Genomic DNA, 18,577 nt, shown 5'->3' with positions numbered 1-18,577 from the left:
AGAGCGCTCCGCCCACAACCGCTGCGGCGGCGCCGGCGCGCGGCCCCGCCCCTTCCGCCGCCCCGCCCCCCGCGGCTCGCGATTGGCCGGCGCGGCCAGGCGCTCGCGGCCGAGCGACGCCGCCGCTTTCCCGCCAGCGCGCCGCGCGCTCAGGCCGCGTCTCGGGGCGCGGGGCCCGCCTCAGCGGTTGGCGCCGCCGCGATGTCGCGCCAGAGCACGCTGTACAGCTTCTTCTCCAAGTCGCCGACGCTCAGCGCCGCCACCAGGGCCTCGGGCAGGGCCTCCGGCGAGGGCCGAGCGGCCGCCCCTGCCCCGGCCGCCGGGGACGCGGCCTGGGGCGGGACGGGGTCCGGGCCGGGGGCCGCCGGGGAGGCCGCGTCGCCGCCCGGCCCCGGGAGCCTCAACGGAGGGCTGCGCAGGTGTGCGGGCCCGGGCCGGGGTCCCCCAGCGGGGTGGGGGGGAGGGGCTGCGGGCCGGGGTCGCCGGGTCCCGTAGCGGGGAAGGGGAGGGGCTGCGGGGCCGGGGTCGCCGGGTCCCCCAGCGGGGGGAGGGGCTGCAGGGCCGGGGTCGCCGGGTCCCCCAGCGGGGGGAGGGGCTGCGGGCCGGGGTCGCCGGGTCCCCAGCGGGGGAGGGGCAGCAGAGAAATGTGCTTGGAGCCGGAAGCCCTCGGCCCTGGGCCCTCGGGTCTCCCCGCGTGGGGCGGGGGTGCCGCAGACCTCGGGACCGCTCTCGACCCGGGACCCTGGAGGCCGGGGAGGGGCTGGCGGGCAGCGCGGGGTGGGGGGGCGGGGCGGGGGGCGTGCCCCGTCGCGCTCCGGGTTGCCTGGCCCCGCCGGGTCCCCGCTGTGTGGCGCCCCCGCTGAGCGGCCCCAGAGGCCGAGACCCGGCGCTTGCAGCAGAGAGCGGAAGCTGTGACGGTTTGGGCCGGGTTCGGGCTGCGAACCCGCGACCCCGGCCTAAGCAGCGGGGGCGAGCCGAGTCGCAGAGCCTCGAGTGATCGGGTCGCGCGTGGAAGAGCAGCACAGTGCTCGAGGGGCCCGTGGGATGCCCGGCCCTTCGATCTTTCCGAACCTCTCAGAGAAAAGCCGGAATCTGCTCCCCAGCGCGAGCGGCCGCCCCGTCGTGCAGGGAAGGGCCAACGGGGCCGGCAGCTCCTGCTTACCTGCAGGTCGGTTTGAGGACCTGGTGGGCCTGGTCGGGTCAGCAGGTGGCATCGTAGAGCTGGCAGGTGCTGTATTCACGGATTGTGTTGGAAGGGATGGAGACGTGGGTCCAGAAAGATAACTCGAGGTGGTAGAGACGGTCACTGATTTTTGAGAAGTGGGGTTAAATTGCACAAAGTAAGGTGTTCCTGTGGATCTTTTTCTGGGGTTGGCGCTTGCAAGAAAGGTGCTTTAACCAAAGCCTCGTACTGTCTCTCTGATCCCAATTATCTTACTAAGTTTTGGTGTATTTGGGGGAGAGTTGAGCTACACACCCAGTGGAGCTCAGGGGCTGCTCCTGAATCTGCTCGGGGATCACTGATCACTCCTGGTGGGCCACTGGGCCATTTGGTCCCAGGTATGCAGCTGGGGTTCACCAGATGCAAGGCAAGCAACACCACCAGTGCTGTGTGATCCCATGGTTTTTGGGTTGGTTTTGGGGCTACCTGCGGTGGTGCTCAGAGCTTACTCCAGGCACTCTGCTCAGGGATCATTCCCGGCATGGTTGGGGAACCACATGGGGGTGCTGGGGATCAAACCCAGGTCTGCTCCACGCAAGGCAAGCATCCTGTTTTATCTCGTCCGGCTCCGCATTTTCTTTTTTATGACCCTGGGCTACACCTGGCTTTGCTCTGTGTTTACTCTTGGCTCTGTGCTCTGGGGACCATATCCTGTGCTGAGAGTGCTTCAGGAGTTGGCTTTGTGCATGTCGGTGCCTGCCTTCATCGCCACACATTATCCTGTCCCTAGCTCCTTTTTTTAGAAGAGTTGCTAATCACTTCTTGACATAGTTGTGGGTGTTTTGTGGGTGTCTTCTGAGAATATCATACACAAATGTTCATTTATAGTACTGCAAATAATCGAAAACTCAAGCTCTTAAAGTGTGTTTTTGGTTTCCTATCCATAACTTTGGTAGGAGTTAACCTTAATAGCCCATGGAGAACCAGAGATTCAAAAGGGGGTGTTGTCTGGGACTTTCAAAGAGAAAAAAGGGGTAATTTACAGGAAAATGAAGACACACTTATCTGTGGACTGTCACTGGGGGGAAGAGGACTTCAAACAAACAGGTTTCACTAGCTCATTTTCCTTAGAATGAACCCCAGAGAGGGCTTGCTCTTGGAACCATCCTTCTAGCAAAATTCCATAAGGCAGTTGGGGGTGTGGGGATAAAAGCTCTTCCTGTGTCTCCTGTACCTTAATTGTCTTTAACTTAAAATAGTTTGTATGCAGATGAGCGCATTTTAGAACCCATTTCACTAGCTGAATCTCTTTACAGCCCTCCACCCAGCGATTTTTCCTTGTCCTTTAGGAGGAGACTCCCACCTGTCCCTTAAAATTAGTGTCTTCTGTCAAGATGATTTAACTAGTGACTGGCAAAATGCTTGGGGGACCATATGTAGTATCTGGGACTGAAGTGGAGTTGGTCACGTGCAACGCACTGTCCTTCACTCATGCACTTTCTTTTAGGGACTACATTCAAGGCTTGCATTCTGAATTCATTTTGGGTGCCTGGGGATCAAGTCTAGGGCCTAATATGTGTAATGGATGTACTTCTTCCACTTAGCTCTATCCCTGCTTACAAATCTTTTTCTTTTCCCCTTTTTTTTTGAGGGGGCGGGGGTCAGTGGTACCCCTGATGATGCTCAGGGACCATATTTGGTGAGGGGAAGCTAACTGGAGTTGACTGTATGCTAAGCAAGGGTCTTATTCCCTGTACTTGCACTCTTGACTTACAGCTTCACTTCATTTGTCATGATATACATTGAGAATGTTTTAGGCATACAGTGTTATCACACCCTTCACCTGAATTCCAGTATCCTGCTACCACTGTCTCTAGGTCTGTCTTCTGCTTCTCCCCACCCCCCTGCTTTTTTTTGGGGGGGGAGGGGTGGCACACATTCCTTGTGGTCCTGAGGGGGACCATATGCAGTTCTGGGGATCGAACCTGGGTCAGCTGTGTGCAAGGCAATCACCCTTACCAGCACTGCTTTCTCTCCCACCCCCCTACTCAGTTCTTTTAGTATATGTGCTGCTGAGGCTAGCACCCAGCTCCATTCTTAGAGCAGAATGTCAGCCTTTTTTGTCTGGTATTTTTCCTTCTCTCTCAGACTCAACATGAGTCTCTAATTCCATTCAAGTTGCAGCAAATTGTAAAATTTCATCTTGTCTTATAGCTGAGTATTTCCCTGTATATATAAATTACTTTTTTTTTGCCTACTCCTATTGTTGGGCTGGAGCGATAGCACAGTGGTAGGGCGTTTGCCTTGCACATGGCCTACCCAGCCGACCCGGGTTTGATTCCTCCACCCCTCTTGGAGAGTCCGTCAAGCTACCAAGAGTATCTTGCATGCACGGAAAAACCTGGCAAGCTACCCATGACATTCGATCATTCAATGTGCCAAAACATAGTAACACAGTGGAGACGTTACTGGTCCCGCTCAAGCAAAACAGCTACAGTGCAGTGCTACTCCTGTTGTTGGGCAGTTGGTGATTGTAATTAGCATTGCAGTAAACACAGTTATGTATGCATCTTTTGGAATTACTGTTTTTTTTGTGTGTTCTTGGGGTAGGGGTAGATATCCAGGAATAAAATCACTGGGTCATATGGAAATTCTATTTTGATGTTTTGAGAAGTCTCTATTATTTTTTCACAGAGGCCAGTCAAACCACAGTCCCACTAACTGTGAAGGGCTCTTTTTACCAGCTAGGTTGTTTCTGGCCTGTGTGACAAATGCCATTCTCATTGGTCTGCTAGTTCATTGAAACAGTGATTTGCATTTTCCTAATAATGGTGATTAACACTTCTTTGCTTTTTGGCCATTCTTGTAACTTTGTGAAAGCTTCCTTTCAGCTGCCTCCTCATAGTTGTTTTTCTGTTGAGTTTTGTGAGGGTTTTGTGTCTCTGTTCTTTTGCCAGATGTATGGTGGGTGAATATTTTGTCCACTGTTCTCAGTTCCTCTCTTCTTGGCTTCTTTCCAAGACCTCTGATTTCTTTTAGGCTTCTTTTAAAATACTAACCCATTTGATAATTTAATGGTAACCCTTACCTCGCGGGTAAGTAACAGGTCAATTCATAACCTTCTAAAGGAAAGAATACAGGATTTGTGGGCAGGTGGATCAAGTGGTGGCCACTGGAATAACTGACTTGGTACTGAGGCTTAGGAGTAGGAGAATTCTCCACTGGGGCATCTTGAGAGCTGGGTACAAATGCTTTTAGTTTGGTTTCTTAAGTGGGTTTGAGGGGCTAGAGCAAAAGCACAGCAGGTAGGGCATTTGCCTTGCACCTGGCTGACCCGGGTTCAATTCCCAGCATCCCATATGGTCCCCCGAGCACCGCCAGGAGTAATTCCTGGGTGCAGAGCCAGGAGTAACCCCTGTGCATTGCTGGATGTGACCCAAAAAGCAAAAAAAAAAAAAGTGGGTTTGAGTACTTTCATAGTGATAACTTGGGGCTTTAATTCACAAAGTTTATTTAAAATTTTTTTCTCGGGGAGGGATACACACCTGGCGATGCACAGGGCTTATTCCTGGCTCTGTGCTCAGGGATCAGTCCTGGGTTGACTGTGTGCAAGGCCAAGTGCTTTACCCGCTGCACTAGACACTGCAGCCCCACACTCCTGTACTAGCTACATCATTACAGGTGTCAGGGATCAAACCTGGGTTGTCACATGCAAACACCTTTTACCCACTGCATGATCTCTCTGGCCTCTGAGATTGATCTATATTTTGGGGGACTACAATCAGTCGTGCTAGGGTCTACTCTCAACTCTGTGCTGGGGGGGTGAGGTGGGATCTGGTGGAACTGCATGGTGCTGGGCATGGAACCTGGGTCTTTTATGGGCACAGATCTTTGTTATCTCAGAGTAGGCAACAAATAGTTCCGTTTCATTGGGGTTGCTATATCATGCCACTTTGAATGTCATCTGTACCACCAAGATGACTTTTCTTGTCGAGGTATTTAACTGTAGTCTTGAGAATTTGTGACCACTGTCGATTGTGTTTGGTCGAGCACTTCCTAACTGGTATCCTTACCTTTCACAACTGTTCATACAGGCAGTCATAGTTTTACAAATTAAGGACACTCTAAAAAAATCTTATTTTATACTATTCAACTTTGGGGCTCATGTAGAGATGTTTTATTTTTTTTGCTTTTTGGGTCATACCCGGCAATGCACAGGGGTTATTGCTGGCTCTGCACTCAGGAATTACTCCTAGCGGTGCTCAGAGGACCATATGGGATGCTGGGAATTGAACCTGCTGGGTCAGCTGCGTGCAAGGCAAACGCCCTACCCACTGTGCTATCGCTCCAGCCTCACATTTAGAGATATTTAGTAATTCAAGTTTTCAGGGGAGAAATTAGGTTGAGTCCATCCATTGATGGGGTTAAGACTTAGCTATGTACATGCCAAAACTGGATTCCTTTTCATCTCTTGGAAAGCAGCTATGCTTACCACACTACAACATACACACACACACACACACACACACACACACACACACACACACACAAAAGCCTCCTCCTTTCTCTTTTTTTTTTTGGGCCACACTTGGTGGTGCTCAGAGGTTACTCCTGGCTCTGCACTTGAGGATCACTTCTCATGGGTTCAGGGGACCATATGGGATGCTGTGATCAAATCCTGGTCTGCAGCATGCAAGGCAAAGGCCCTACCTGCTGTGCTACCTCTCTGGCCCCAGGGTATGTTTTAAGTACATACAAGCTTGTGGTTTCTAATAATAGTATGTTAGGGGCTTTGTGGCTAAGCGTTTCTTTGACCACTTAACCACTTAACCTAACCGCAAGGGTGGTTTCTTGCCAGCAGGGATACTTAAGAACTGAAGATTCTGAGTGGGTTTGGGTGTTTGTGTCCTGTTAATCATGGAGTATATTAGTACTGAGGGAGCGCTTATGTAGGAATCTGAGTTGGGATTCTGCTTGGAGGTCTATGTGGTTCGCCTAACAGCAACCTGTAAGTTGAAGTACATGTGCCACAAAGGCCGGGAGACACATACCACCTGCAGTCAGACTGATTCTTGTTTCTCCTGAAGTGTCCAGCATGTTTTATTTTTTTTTTTTTATGCCTGCATGTGTGTCACACCCAGTGTTGCTCGGGTCATTGGAGACCATACTGAGGAGTACCCAGCATGCAAAGTATGTGGCCTGCCCTTTGAACCATGTCCCTCACACTGAAGGAAGAAAGGATGATTTTATGTGATTGGGTCTGAATAGGGTGGCCACACAACTAAGGAGCACTGAAGCACCTGGGTTTTCTTGTAACGTGATTGTGTTACTCTTACAGTTAGTGAAAGCTGTTAAGGTACTTGAGCAGATTTTATCGGTTATTGTGGGCTGTACTGAAGGATTCTTCTAGCTTGTTAACTAGTTTACTCCCTCTCTCTCCCCCTCCCTCCCTTCCTCTCTCTCTCTCTCTCTCACACACACACACAGCTTTTGGGCCACACCTGGCAACTGGTACGGCTCTGCACTCAGGTTATTTCTGGCAAGCAAAAGGGACCCTATAGGATGCCTGGGAGCCAGTTTGGGTTGGTGTGAGGCAAACGCCCTGTCTGCTGTACTGTGGCTCTGTCCTAGGACTCAATATATTGTTTGTTGTGGTGCCAGGGGTTGCGCTGGCAGCATGGAGTAGGGTAGAGCCAGGGATCAAACTCAGCTTCCTCCATTCTGAGCAACTACTTTATTGCTGTGCCACACCCCTGGGTTCTACATTGGTGGTGCTGTATGCCACAATTATGCAGTGGTGTGTAGGGGCTCCTCCTGGTTCAGTGCTCACTCCTGTGATCTTGAGGGGCCATGTGGTACTGGGGCTCCTAGACTCTCCAGATTCGTTAGTTTGTATTCCTCACCCAGTGCTGTTGCTTTTTGTTAAAGTACAGTTTTACCTTTTTTCTTCTCCCCTTTCCTGTTGATGTTGGGGTGTGGCACACAGTTTGGTTCTGATGCTTGCCTGGGATCAGAGCCTGTAGCTGTCATGCTTGACTGCTGAGCTGCCACGATTGCACTCGGTGCGTGTTTGCTTCATGTTTGCAGGGCATGTCCTCCAGCTTGCTGAGCTATCACTGAGCTCATGCGAGGTTGTCTTTGTGTGTGTGGGAGAGGGGTTTGGGGGCCACACCTGGCGGTGTTCAGGGATTCTGTCTGCCTCTGTGCTCTGTTCAGAGATCACTCCTATTGGGACTTGGGGGACCATGTAGTGCTGGTGATTGAATCTGGGCCAGCAACATGAGGCAAGTGCCTTACCCACTGTATTATCTTGAATGACTGAGGAATATCTTGCTTTAATACCAGAAACCTTATTTATTTTTTTTTTGTGGGAGTGGGTTATGGGCCACGCCTCCTTTTGCGAAGGGACCAAACTGGGGTTGGCCATATGCAAGACAAGTCCCTTAGCCCCCTGTATTACTTCTGGCTCACTAAAAACCATTTTATTTGAGTTATCTTAACATAGTAAGCTTGTCTTAAGAAATGACTTGTACATCTGACTTAAAATAGTCATTCTGGGATTGAGTGCCTGAATACTTCAAGTGTTTGTGTATGTTGTGTGTTGTTTTTGAGCCACGTGGTGCTGGGGTCGGTCACACCAGGATTGGCTGCATGCAAGGCAGATACTTTAACTCATGTACTCTCTCTAGCCCAGTGCCTGGAGATTTTAAAGGCATCTTAATGATATCTTATTTGGAAATGCCTACTTGAAGGTAATTGTAGGTGAATCAAATACTAACCAAATTGTTTATTTCTTTTTGGCAACAGTTCTTGTGACTTCACACCTGGTGATTTGGTTTGGGCCAAGATGGAGGGTTATCCCTGGTGGCCTTGCCTGGTTTACAATCACCCCTTTGATGGAACATTCATCCGTGAGAAAGGGAAGAAGTCTAAGTCCATCCGAATTCATGTTCAGTTTTTTGATGACAGTCCAACCAGGGGCTGGGTTAGCAAAAGGATGTTAAAACCATATACAGGTAAGAGGGGACTTGAGGGAGGAGGAGAGCAACAAGGGGAGAGGGAAGGAGGGGGGAGGAGCAGAGAGAATGTAGAATACATGCTGATGAATGAGCTAAGCATTAAATCTCCCATGAAGTTGAACTGCAGTATTGTTGTGTGACATGGAATTGAAATTTTTGTTCTTGGCGGTAACTGAAGCAGTATCATTCCTTGAAAGGGGAAAATAAAATCTTTCTGATTGGATGTTAAAATTTGGCCCCAAATACCAGATTCCATCATGAAAAGGTGTTAACAGTGTGTACCCATGGCATGGATCTGAAAGCCGTCCAGGCAGGTGGGCTGTACAGTGCCCACAGCAGGGACAGATGTGTTCTGCTTGGCCTCTGGTAGCTCTGCCTGTAGGGTTTCTCAGTGGTGTGAAGTGTAGAATCTTGACTTTCATGTCCTACGTCTCGCATTATTTACCACAGAGGCCAGCAGTCTGCCCGCATAGCTTCACGGTTCGGGGTGCCACACGGTGCCAGTACCCTCCATGGTTCTGGGATGTTGTTAGGCTCAGTATTTTATAGTCATTACAGGGTTGGTTTTGTAGACAACTCTGGGAATCATGCTTCTTGGTTAGAATCTGCTGACTGGGCAGGGCCCACTTCAGTCAAGTCTGGAAATCTGTTGTGCAGCTTTAGTGGATGGAAAAAGAATGAGGAAATTTGATTCTACCTTCATTAGTTTGCTGTGTTACCTTGGTCAACCAAAGTAACTTTTTTTTTTTTTAGCTTTTTTATTCCTATTTAAAAGTGAGGGGCCAGAGAGATAGATAATACAGGGGTTGAGGAGCTTAGCGGCCAAGACTCAGAGACTATAAAATCCAGATCCCAGAACCGCGCGGCCGCATTTGCGGCCGCGCAACATCTTATCACAACTTTTTTTTATGACATCTTATTGTCTCATTCCTATTTTGGACAAACTTGCAGGCTATCGAATGTAGCCTGCCCACAGGGCAGAGTCTGGCAAACTCCCCGTGGCGTACCAAATATGCCAAATACCAGTAACAATGATGGGTCTCATTCTCCTAAAATAGCCTTGAATATAATCTCAGGGCTAGGATGAAAAGAGACGTTACTGGGGCCTGCTCGAGGCAATCGACGAATAACAGGATGATGAAATGAAATGAGGAGCTTGAATTGCTGGCAGGTGGCCCTAGTTAGATCCCTGGTACCATTTTTGTATGCTCCCGCCCAGTCTTAGGTCAGTAAAAGACACTAAGTGGTCATTTAAGGCAACTTGAATGAAATAAAATAGGTAATTTCAGTTTCACCACATTTTCCTTGTAAATTCTGTCCCACATCAAGGCTTACATTGTTGTATAATATTAAATATACTTCATTCTTAAGTATTGGGGCAAGTGCTGAGAGTATGGTCATAGTCACGGTCCTCCCATTATCTATTTGCTTGAGCGGGCCCAGTAACGTCTCCATTGTGACACTTGTTACTGTGTTTGGCATATCGAATACGTCATGGGGAGCTTGCTAGGCTTTGACGTGCGGGCAAGATACTCTCGGTAGCTTGCCGGGCTCTCTGAGAGGGGCGGAGGAATCCAACTCGGGTCGGCCATATTGGCTGTGTGCTATCGCTCCAGCCTGGGGCAAGTACTGAAGGATGAACTAGTTCTCCCCCCAATACATATGAATATATATATATATATATTTCTTTTAGGTTCAAAATCGAAGGAAGCCCAGAAAGGAGGGCATTTTTATAGTGCAAAGCCTGAAATACTCAGAGCAATGCAACGTGCAGATGAAGCTTTGACTAAAGACAAGACTAAGAGGCTTGAATTGGCAGTATGTGATGAGCCCTCTGAACCAGAGGAAGAAGAAGAGATGGAGGTGTGGCCTGTTGCAAACACTTCTTCATTGAGAGATGAAAACGCAAGGGAGGGGGTGAGGCTTATTAAACTGATACTTGTTTTAACATACATACCTATAATTCAATCTTGACAGCTTCTTAACACCCTCCCACCACTCCTCCCCCCCTTAAATCCAGGCCTTTAAACATGCAAGGTATGTGCTCTTCTGCTTTTAAACCTTGGATTTAAAAGTCTTCAAAGTCTTCAAGCCTGCTACAGACAATGGTGGTTGCACTGTTTTTTTGACAAGTTGAGAGCTAGGTAGTAATAACAACTAATACATTTGTAATACTGTTGTAGTAAGCCTCTAAATGAGGGAGGGGATGATTACTGAGTCTTGAACATTTTCCATATTTATGGTTTTAATTTTTTTGGGTGAATTTCGGGTTGATAATAATCCTAAATAATCCGAGGTTAAGTAACCTTGAAGTACAGTCTTGGTTCAGTCACTATTTGAGTGAATTAAATTCTGTTAAATGAACAAATAATTTCATTTAAAGTTACCATTATTCTCAATTTAGTAATTGAGGAAGTTGGTGGGTATTTTAAGAAAATCTAAGTTTTTAATCTTTTTGAGATTTAGATGGTATCTGGTAGAAATGTCAGCTTAATTAGGTTTAGAAACTGGATAGAAACCAGAGATGATTAGGAGAACCATAAGTGAATGTGCTTTTCCCAGGAGGGTTTAGCTGGTTTGTGGAAGAGCCAACTATATGGATATGATTAAGTTTGATACTTTCTTACACTAAAGGATTTATAAACCGGCAATATCTTCCTGACGTGCCCATCTATAAGAGGTGACTCTGGAGGGAAGGTAGCAGACATTTTTGGAGAGTGGGGTGGGGTGGTGGCGGTTCCAGGGATCAAGCTCATGTGTCATGCATGCAAGGATAGAACCCTCATAAAAGAATGTCTTAATCTTGTGACTCAAGTTTCCATGCGATATGAAATGGAAATTTATGTTTGAGAAAGAATGTTTCCTCTGGAGGTGGATATTTCATAGATCACATTTTCCCCAAATTTTTTTTGAATACTCTAATGAAAAATACTTTATTGCCTGCCAGGTAGGTGCAACCTATGCATCAGATAAAAGTGAAGATAATGAAATGGAGAGTGACGAGGAAGTGCTGCCCAAGGTGCAAGGATCTAGGAGAAGTAGCCGCCAAGTGAAAAAGCTGAGGGTTATATCCGACTCGGAGAGTGACGTCGGGGGCTCAGATGTGGAATTCAAACCAGATACTAAGGAGGAAGGCAGCAGTGATGAAATGAGCAGTGGAGCAGGGGAGAGTGACAGTGAGGGCCTAGACAGTCCAATCAAAGTTGCTCCAAAGCGGAAGAGAACAGGGACTGGAAATGGCTCTATCAAAAGGAAAAGTTCAAAGAAGGAAATCCCCTCCGCTGCCAAGCGAGCCCCTGGTCTTTCACCTGAAACAAAGAATACTTTGAGTGGTTTCTCTGCCCCTCACAGTTCTGAATCCCAAGCCCCTGTTGGTGGAGTATGTGATGATAGTCGCTCTCTCTGGTATCATGAAACTTTAGAATGGCTTAAGCAGGACAAGAGGAGAGACGTGCACAGGAGGCGACCTGACCACCCTGATTTTGATGCATCCACTCTGTATGTGCCTGAGGATTTCCTCAATTCTTGTACTCCTGGGATGAGAAAGTGGTGGCAGATAAAGTCTCAGAACTTTGATCTCGTCATATTTTATAAGGTGGGAAAGTTCTATGAGCTCTACCATATGGATGCTCTTATTGGAGTCAATGAACTGGGTCTTGTGTTCATGAAAGGCAACTGGGCCCATTCTGGTTTTCCTGAAATTGCATTTGGCCGGTATTCAGATTCCTTAGTGCAGAAGGGCTATAAAGTTGCACGAGTGGAACAGACTGAAACCCCGGAAATGATGGAGGCCCGATGCCGAAAGATGGCGCACATATCTAAGCATGATAGAGTGGTGAGGAGAGAGATCTGTAGGATTATTACCAAGGGGACACAGACATACAGTGTCCTAGAAGGGGATCCGTCTGAGAACTACAGTAAATATCTTCTCAGTATCAAGGAAAAAGAGGAAGATTCTTCTGGTCACAGTCGAGTGTATGGTGTGTGTTTTGTTGATGCCTCACTGGGAAAGTTTTTCATAGGTCAGTTTTCAGACGATCGCCATTGCTCCAGGTTTAGGACTCTCGTGGCACACTACCCTCCAGTCCAAGTCTTGTTTGAGAAAGGAAACCTCTCAACGGAGACCAAGACGATTCTCAAGGTTTTGCTATCTTCTTCTCTTCAGGAAGGTCTGGTACCAGGCTCCCAGTTTTGGGATGCAGCTAAAACACTAAGAACTCTACTCGAAGAAGGATATTTTACAGAAAAGTTAGGCAAGGATAGCGGGGTGATGTTACCTGAGGTGCTTAAAGGTATGACTTCAGAATCTGATGTTATTGGGTTGACACCAGGAGAGAAGAGTGAATTGGCCCTTTCTGCTCTAGGTGGTTGTGTCTTCTACCTCAAAAAATGCCTTATCGATCAGGAACTTTTATCAATGGCTAATTTTGAAGAATACATTCCCCTGGATTCTGACGTGATTAGTGCTACCAAACCTGGTGCTCTCTTTGCTAAAACCAATCAACGAATGGTGCTAGATGCTGTGACATTAAGTAACTTAGAGATTTTCCTGAATGGAACAAATGGTTCTACTGAAGGGACTCTGTTAGAAAAGATTGATACTTGCCATACTCCTTTTGGGAAGCGTCTCTTAAAGCAGTGGCTTTGTGCCCCGCTTTGTAGCCCTTATGCAATCAACGACCGCCTGGATGCTATCGAGGATCTCATGGATGTGCCTGACAAAGTCTCTGAGGTTGTAGACCTTCTCAAGAAACTTCCAGACCTTGAAAGGCTCCTGAGTAAAATTCATAATGTTGGGTCTCCCCTAAAGAGCCAGAATCACCCTGATAGCAGGGCTATAATGTATGAGGAAACAACATACAGCAAAAAAAAGATTATTGATTTTCTTTCTGCTCTGGAAGGATTCAAAATAGTATGTAAAATTATAGGGATCATGGAGGATACCGTTGGTGACTTTAAGTCTAAAATTCTTAAACAAATCATTACTCTGCAGACCAAAAACCCCAAGGGCAGTTTTCCTGATTTGACTATCGAACTGAATCGATGGGATACAGCTTTTGACCATGAAAAGGCTCGAAGGACTGGGCTCATTACTCCCAAAGCAGGGTTTGATGCTGATTATGACCAAGCTCTTGCTGATATTAGAGAAAATGAACAGAGTCTCCTGGAATACTTGGAGAAACAGCGCAGTCGAATTGGCTGTAGGTCCATAGTCTACTGGGGGATTGGTAGGAATCGTTACCAGTTAGAAATTCCAGAGAGTTTCACCAACCGTAATTTGCCAGAAGAGTATGAGTTGAAATCCACTAAGAAGGGCTGTAAACGATACTGGACAAAAACCATTGAGAAGAAATTGGCTAATCTGATAAATGCTGAAGAACGCAGAGATGTGTCACTGAAGGACTGCATGCGGAGACTGTTCTACAACTTTGACAAAAACTACAAGGATTGGCAGTCTGCTGTGGAGTGCATTGCAGTACTGGGTAAGAATTTCAGTAAACTTTGGTTACTCTGACCCGTGTTCCAGTTGTACATTGGGGTATAAATCCTCTGGAGGAAGCCCACTGTTGCATATCCATAAACACAAGTAATGTATTTTGACAGTACATGTGACTTTCCATATAATTATGCACAACGACTAGGTTACCTTAGCAGGGTATTTACGGGAAACTTGTTTTTGGAGTACACCTGGCTCTGTGATCACTCGTTGCTGGTAGTGGTCGGGGGCCACGTGTGGTGCTGGAGATCAAACTTGCTGTGGACAAGCTGTGCACAGACAAGCACCCTGTCTGCTGAGTTGCCTCTCACATCCCACTGGAAACTTTGGGGCTACTCCTGGCCTGCTGCTTGAAGGTGGCTTTTGGCAGTTTAGTTTTGGGGCCACACCCACCCATCTGTGTCTAGCCCCAACATCTTGTTCTATTCCTTTTGTTGAGCACTCATTCCTTAAGCCAGCTTACAAATTGAGCAGTTTAAAATGTTCAAACTGAGTTTCTTTTCTTCCCCCATCAGTGTCTCTGTTGTCTGGATATTTGCCTCTCATAAGGAATTAATAGATTTAGGATGTTATTAAAGAGAGAAGAGAGGCTATCCTCACACCTCAAGATATTTTTTAGCTTCCCCTTAAGTATTTCTCTGTCCACATAGGGTGCTAGGATTGTTGGGCTGGGATTGAAATTTTTTCTCAGTTTCACTACAAGTGCAATAACACTGAACATGTATAACGTAGAGATAATATTGTCACTAACTAGTGGCTGTTAAACTGCTATCTCCAAAAACCAAGTTGAATGTGTCACCTCCACCAAGACATTTTTGGGAGACTTCAAGCATCTGGGTCTGTAAGTACGTCAAAACTCACAACTTCTATCCTTTTTTTAAAACAGATGTTTTGCTGTGCCTAGCTAACCACAGCCACGGGGCTGATGGTCCTATGTGTCGCCCGGTGATTGTATTGCCAGAAGAACACACCCCCCCCTTCTTAGAACTTAGAGGAGCACGCCATCCCTGCATTACAAAGACTTTTTTTGGAGATGATTTTATTCCTAATGACATTCTAATAGGTTGTGAGGAAGAGGATGAAAGTGGCAAAGCTTTTTGTGTGCTTGTTACTGGACCAAATATGGGGGGCAAATCTACACTTATGAGACAGGTAAACTGAACTTTTTGTTTAATCCTAACACTTTTATTTTCTTTTAGTCACCATGAAATTACAAAGGATTTTTAACACTTCAAAGAGTGACTGTGTTAAATGCTTTCGACTACCCTATTTCAGTTAGCACACTAATTAGAAGTTTCTTATTTAAGTTGAACATGTCCTTTATGGGACAGATGTCTGATAGGGAATTTCCTTATGTTTTTGGACATCCCTACGGTACTCTGGGACTGTATGTGGTGTCAGGGATGCGAACCAGATTCAGACACATGCAAGGCAAAGTGCCTTAACTCCTATGACATGCTTTGGCTTGGTTGAGGTTTCATTTCCTCTCAAGGCAGATGTATTAACTGAAATTTCACAAAAGTTGTATGTGTTTAAACTGGCTTCTCCTGTAGAACTCTTCTTATAAAAGAACTCTGGAAACAAATCAAATAGTCAGAGCTGCTTTTATGGTACAGACAGTAAGTGTTTTTGTCTTTTCTCTATACCAGAGATTGGTTGGTCAGTCACTGTGCTAATGTGAACTTTAAAGGGTTGCCAAGGAAAATGTGACAGATTCTTTGCCATATTTTGGTCAACCAGATTTCCTACTTAGAGCAAGCAGTATGATATACTAGTGAAGTATAGTCATTCTCAATCCTAGACACACAGAAGCTTTCGGTCAAGTTTGTTATCTAGGATTGAGAATTACTGTAGTAGTAGTTTTAGGTTCATTTAGATACTAGCATCTTGCTTCACTTTTCAATTTAGGATTAAAAAAAGTTAAAACATTTGTGAAGTATTTTTCTATTTCCTTCAGTACCATAAAGACCTTTCCTTTCCTCCATAGGCTGGTCTGTTAGCTGTGATGGCACAGTTGGGTTGTTATGTGCCTGCTGAAGTATGTAGGCTAACACCTATTGACAGAATATTCACCAGACTTGGTGCCTCAGACAGAATAATGTCAGGTGAGATTTCCCCCACTTGTCAGTTAACTGCTTCTAGTTTGCACACAACCATTTAAAATCTATGCTAATAGTTGCATGAGATATCAAATGATGATCAAAACCTAAAGCCACCAATTCATGTCTTTGTTTCAGGTGAAAGTACATTCTTTGTTGAATTGAGTGAAACAGCCAGTATACTTACACATGCAACCTCACATTCTTTGGTGCTTGTGGATGAATTAGGTAAGGCCATCAAGTTTCCATTTGAAGGCAGTGTGAAGTATTAAAAAGTCCAGATACAGTCACCTTTTTCAGATAAACTTGGTTTTTGGGCCACACATGGCAGTGCTTGTGTGACCGTGTAGGAATGAACCCAGATTAGCTGCATGTAAGGAAAAGGTTCCCTACCCACTGTACTCTCTCCAGCCTCACTAACATTTCTGAGCTAAGATTAGACAGTGTTGTATATATTCCTCACCCCCTTTAGCGGCCTCACCCTGTAGTGCTCGCTCAACACACTAGCCTGTTGAGTTGCTATCTCTTGGGCCTCAAATACTTGAAGAGAATTTCTGAAAACCATAGGGACTTGCTTTCTAAAAGTAATAAACATGCCGTATTTACAGGATTGATGTACTAGCCCCGCCCCCCCCCCCCCCCCATTTTTGGCATGAGGGATGAAGATTTCTTTGTGAAGTTCATACTCTGGTATTACAAGGCACACTGTATTTATGCGTATTTTACTTACAGGAAGAGGCACTGCAACATTTGATGGTACAGCAATAGCAAATGCAGTTGTTAGAGAACTTGCTGAGAATATAAAGTGTCGCACACTGTTTTCTACCCACTACCATTCATTAGTTGGAGATTATTCTCAAAATGTTGCAGTGCGCCTAGGACACATGGTAAGTGCAGGTTTTTTGAAAGAATCAAATCAGGTAAGAACTATACTGCTAAAAAGTATGTAAATATATCTAAGCCTTTTCCCCCCCTCTCCCCTTTAAGGCATGCATGGTAGAAAATGAATGTGAAGATCCCAGTCAGGAGACGATCACCTTCCTATATAAATTCATTAAAGGAGCTTGTCCTAAAAGCTATGGCTTTAACGCAGCTCGACTGGCTAATCTTCCAGAGGAGGTTATTCAAAAGGGACATAGAAAAGCAAGAGAATTTGAGAAGATGACTCAGTCACTGCGATTATTTCGGTAATTTTAATTTTGCCATGTACCTGAAATTCTAAGGGGAATGGGATACGCAGTGTAAAAAAAGTAAACTAAAAAAAGAATTTTTTTTCCTTTTTTAAATTTTAAGGGAAGTCTGCCTGGTTAGTGAAAGGTCGACTGTAGATGCTGAAGCTATTCATAAGTTGCTGACTTTGATTGAGGAGTTATGATCTACATTGGAAGCTTTGACTGGACAAAGGTGGTAAATTCAGACAACATTATGATCTAATAAACTTTATTTTTTAAAAATGACCATTTTTCCATTTTCTTTCTAGGAAATTAAACCCTTTTAATTCTTATCTACCTTCTACATAATGGTTATTGAATACTCCACAATATATTAAGTCTAGATGTTATGGTACATGCATACACTTTCAGGCTGTTTATACCCACTGTCACCAATACACAGAAATGGGGGTGGGGGTGGGGAGCTATGAAACTGTATAGGGCTGTATATATACTTGTCTCAGCGTAATGCAGGAAACTTAATTTCCAGCAGTTTGTCTAAACTGTTCAAAAAAAAACTATGAACAGAGTTCAAATACAGGACTGTTTTGAAGAGACTTTCTAAAGTGTACTTTAAAACATAGTAGTTTTTACCTTTCACAAAAACTGAGTTACAAGAATACTTTTTGTTTTACAGTGTATCCCTTCCTAGGAAGTCTCATTAAAACACTCACTTTTTCTAGGGGTGATTTTGAATGCTGCACAGGGAAGGGAAGGAAATAATAGTCTTAACTTTTCTTAAAGGATACCAGAAACATTGCTGGATATAATTTAAGATTAGTGTTTTCTCTTTCATAGAAAGAACGTACATACTGGGACATGAGTACAGTTTACAGCAAGTCTAGGTGTGCTAACAAAACAGGGCACATTCAAGTACAATAAGATTTTGCTTGAAATTAAAAACAAACTACATGAGATTAAAGCATTAAAATCATATTTCTCAATCTGAATACATGTTAAAAAATAAAAAAAAGCAGAAGTGCTAGCTCACATTTTTACCATATTACAAAAGCAATTGGTACCCATGTCCGTAAGGCAGCAACAAAGCTGCTTGTCTATTGAAGAGTACTACTGCAAACTGGACTGCATTCAATGCTAGTTGTAAAAACACCAGCTTTTTTTCAGAAGTTGGTATCTGTACAAAATTGCAGCTTATTTTCTTCACTTCTGTCCCTTCAAAAGTCTTTACACAGTAATGCTAAAACACCCAGCTTTGAGATCCTGAGTCAATATATTGCCACTTTCTTTTTGGTAGCTTGAGCTTCATAGTGTCAACTGACCTTGTATATCCATTTTTAATACAGTCTCTTCCTGTAGCATGGGCAAATTTTAAATCTTCTTCCAAAAAAATGTTTTAAGTTATGATGTTAGAATGGCAGAACTTTCTCTTTAGGGAAGGAATTCAGTTGTGCTGCAATGTATTAGATTCTATAGGTGGAGCAGAGTCATATAGTGTATCTGTATCGTGTGTAGGCTCACCAGCTAATGTACAAGGATTAGACAATGTTCCAGCACCACAGTCACAGAAAAACCTAAAGCAAAATGAAAACCCAAAAATTAGGAAAGTGAGGGGTGGGGTGGAATAGGGT

General features: G+C 45.4%; 2 protein-coding genes across 2 annotated transcripts in view; one reads left to right on the top strand and one right to left on the bottom strand.

The window, feature by feature from the left end:
* The first annotated feature begins 320 nt into the window (after positions 1-320).
* Positions 321-17,234, top strand: MSH6 (mutS homolog 6). Its single transcript, XM_056119819.1, has 10 exons — positions 321-419; positions 7,970-8,178; positions 9,875-10,098; positions 11,129-13,664; positions 14,565-14,830; positions 15,666-15,783; positions 15,916-16,005; positions 16,510-16,664; positions 16,765-16,964; positions 17,071-17,234. Exons 2-10 carry the CDS (start codon positions 8,010-8,012, stop codon positions 17,150-17,152), a joined length of 3,840 nt encoding a protein of 1,279 aa, XP_055975794.1. The 5' UTR covers positions 321-419; positions 7,970-8,009; the 3' UTR covers positions 17,153-17,234.
* FBXO11 (F-box protein 11) overlaps positions 17,201-18,577 on the bottom strand; it is an 87,290-nt gene continuing 85,913 nt past the window's right edge. Inside the window, exon 23 of the mRNA XM_056119832.1 lies at positions 17,201-18,520. Coding sequence (XP_055975807.1) covers positions 18,391-18,520 — 130 coding nt within the window. The 3' untranslated portion in view covers positions 17,201-18,390. The remainder of the gene's footprint in view (positions 18,521-18,577) is intronic.

The sequence above is a fragment of the Sorex fumeus genome, unplaced genomic scaffold (assembly GCF_029834395.1).
Source record: "Sorex fumeus unplaced genomic scaffold, SorFum_2.1 ptg000003l, whole genome shotgun sequence".
Classification (NCBI taxonomy): domain Eukaryota; kingdom Metazoa; phylum Chordata; class Mammalia; order Eulipotyphla; family Soricidae; genus Sorex; species Sorex fumeus.
This window is presented reverse-complemented; position numbering and strand designations above follow the sequence as displayed.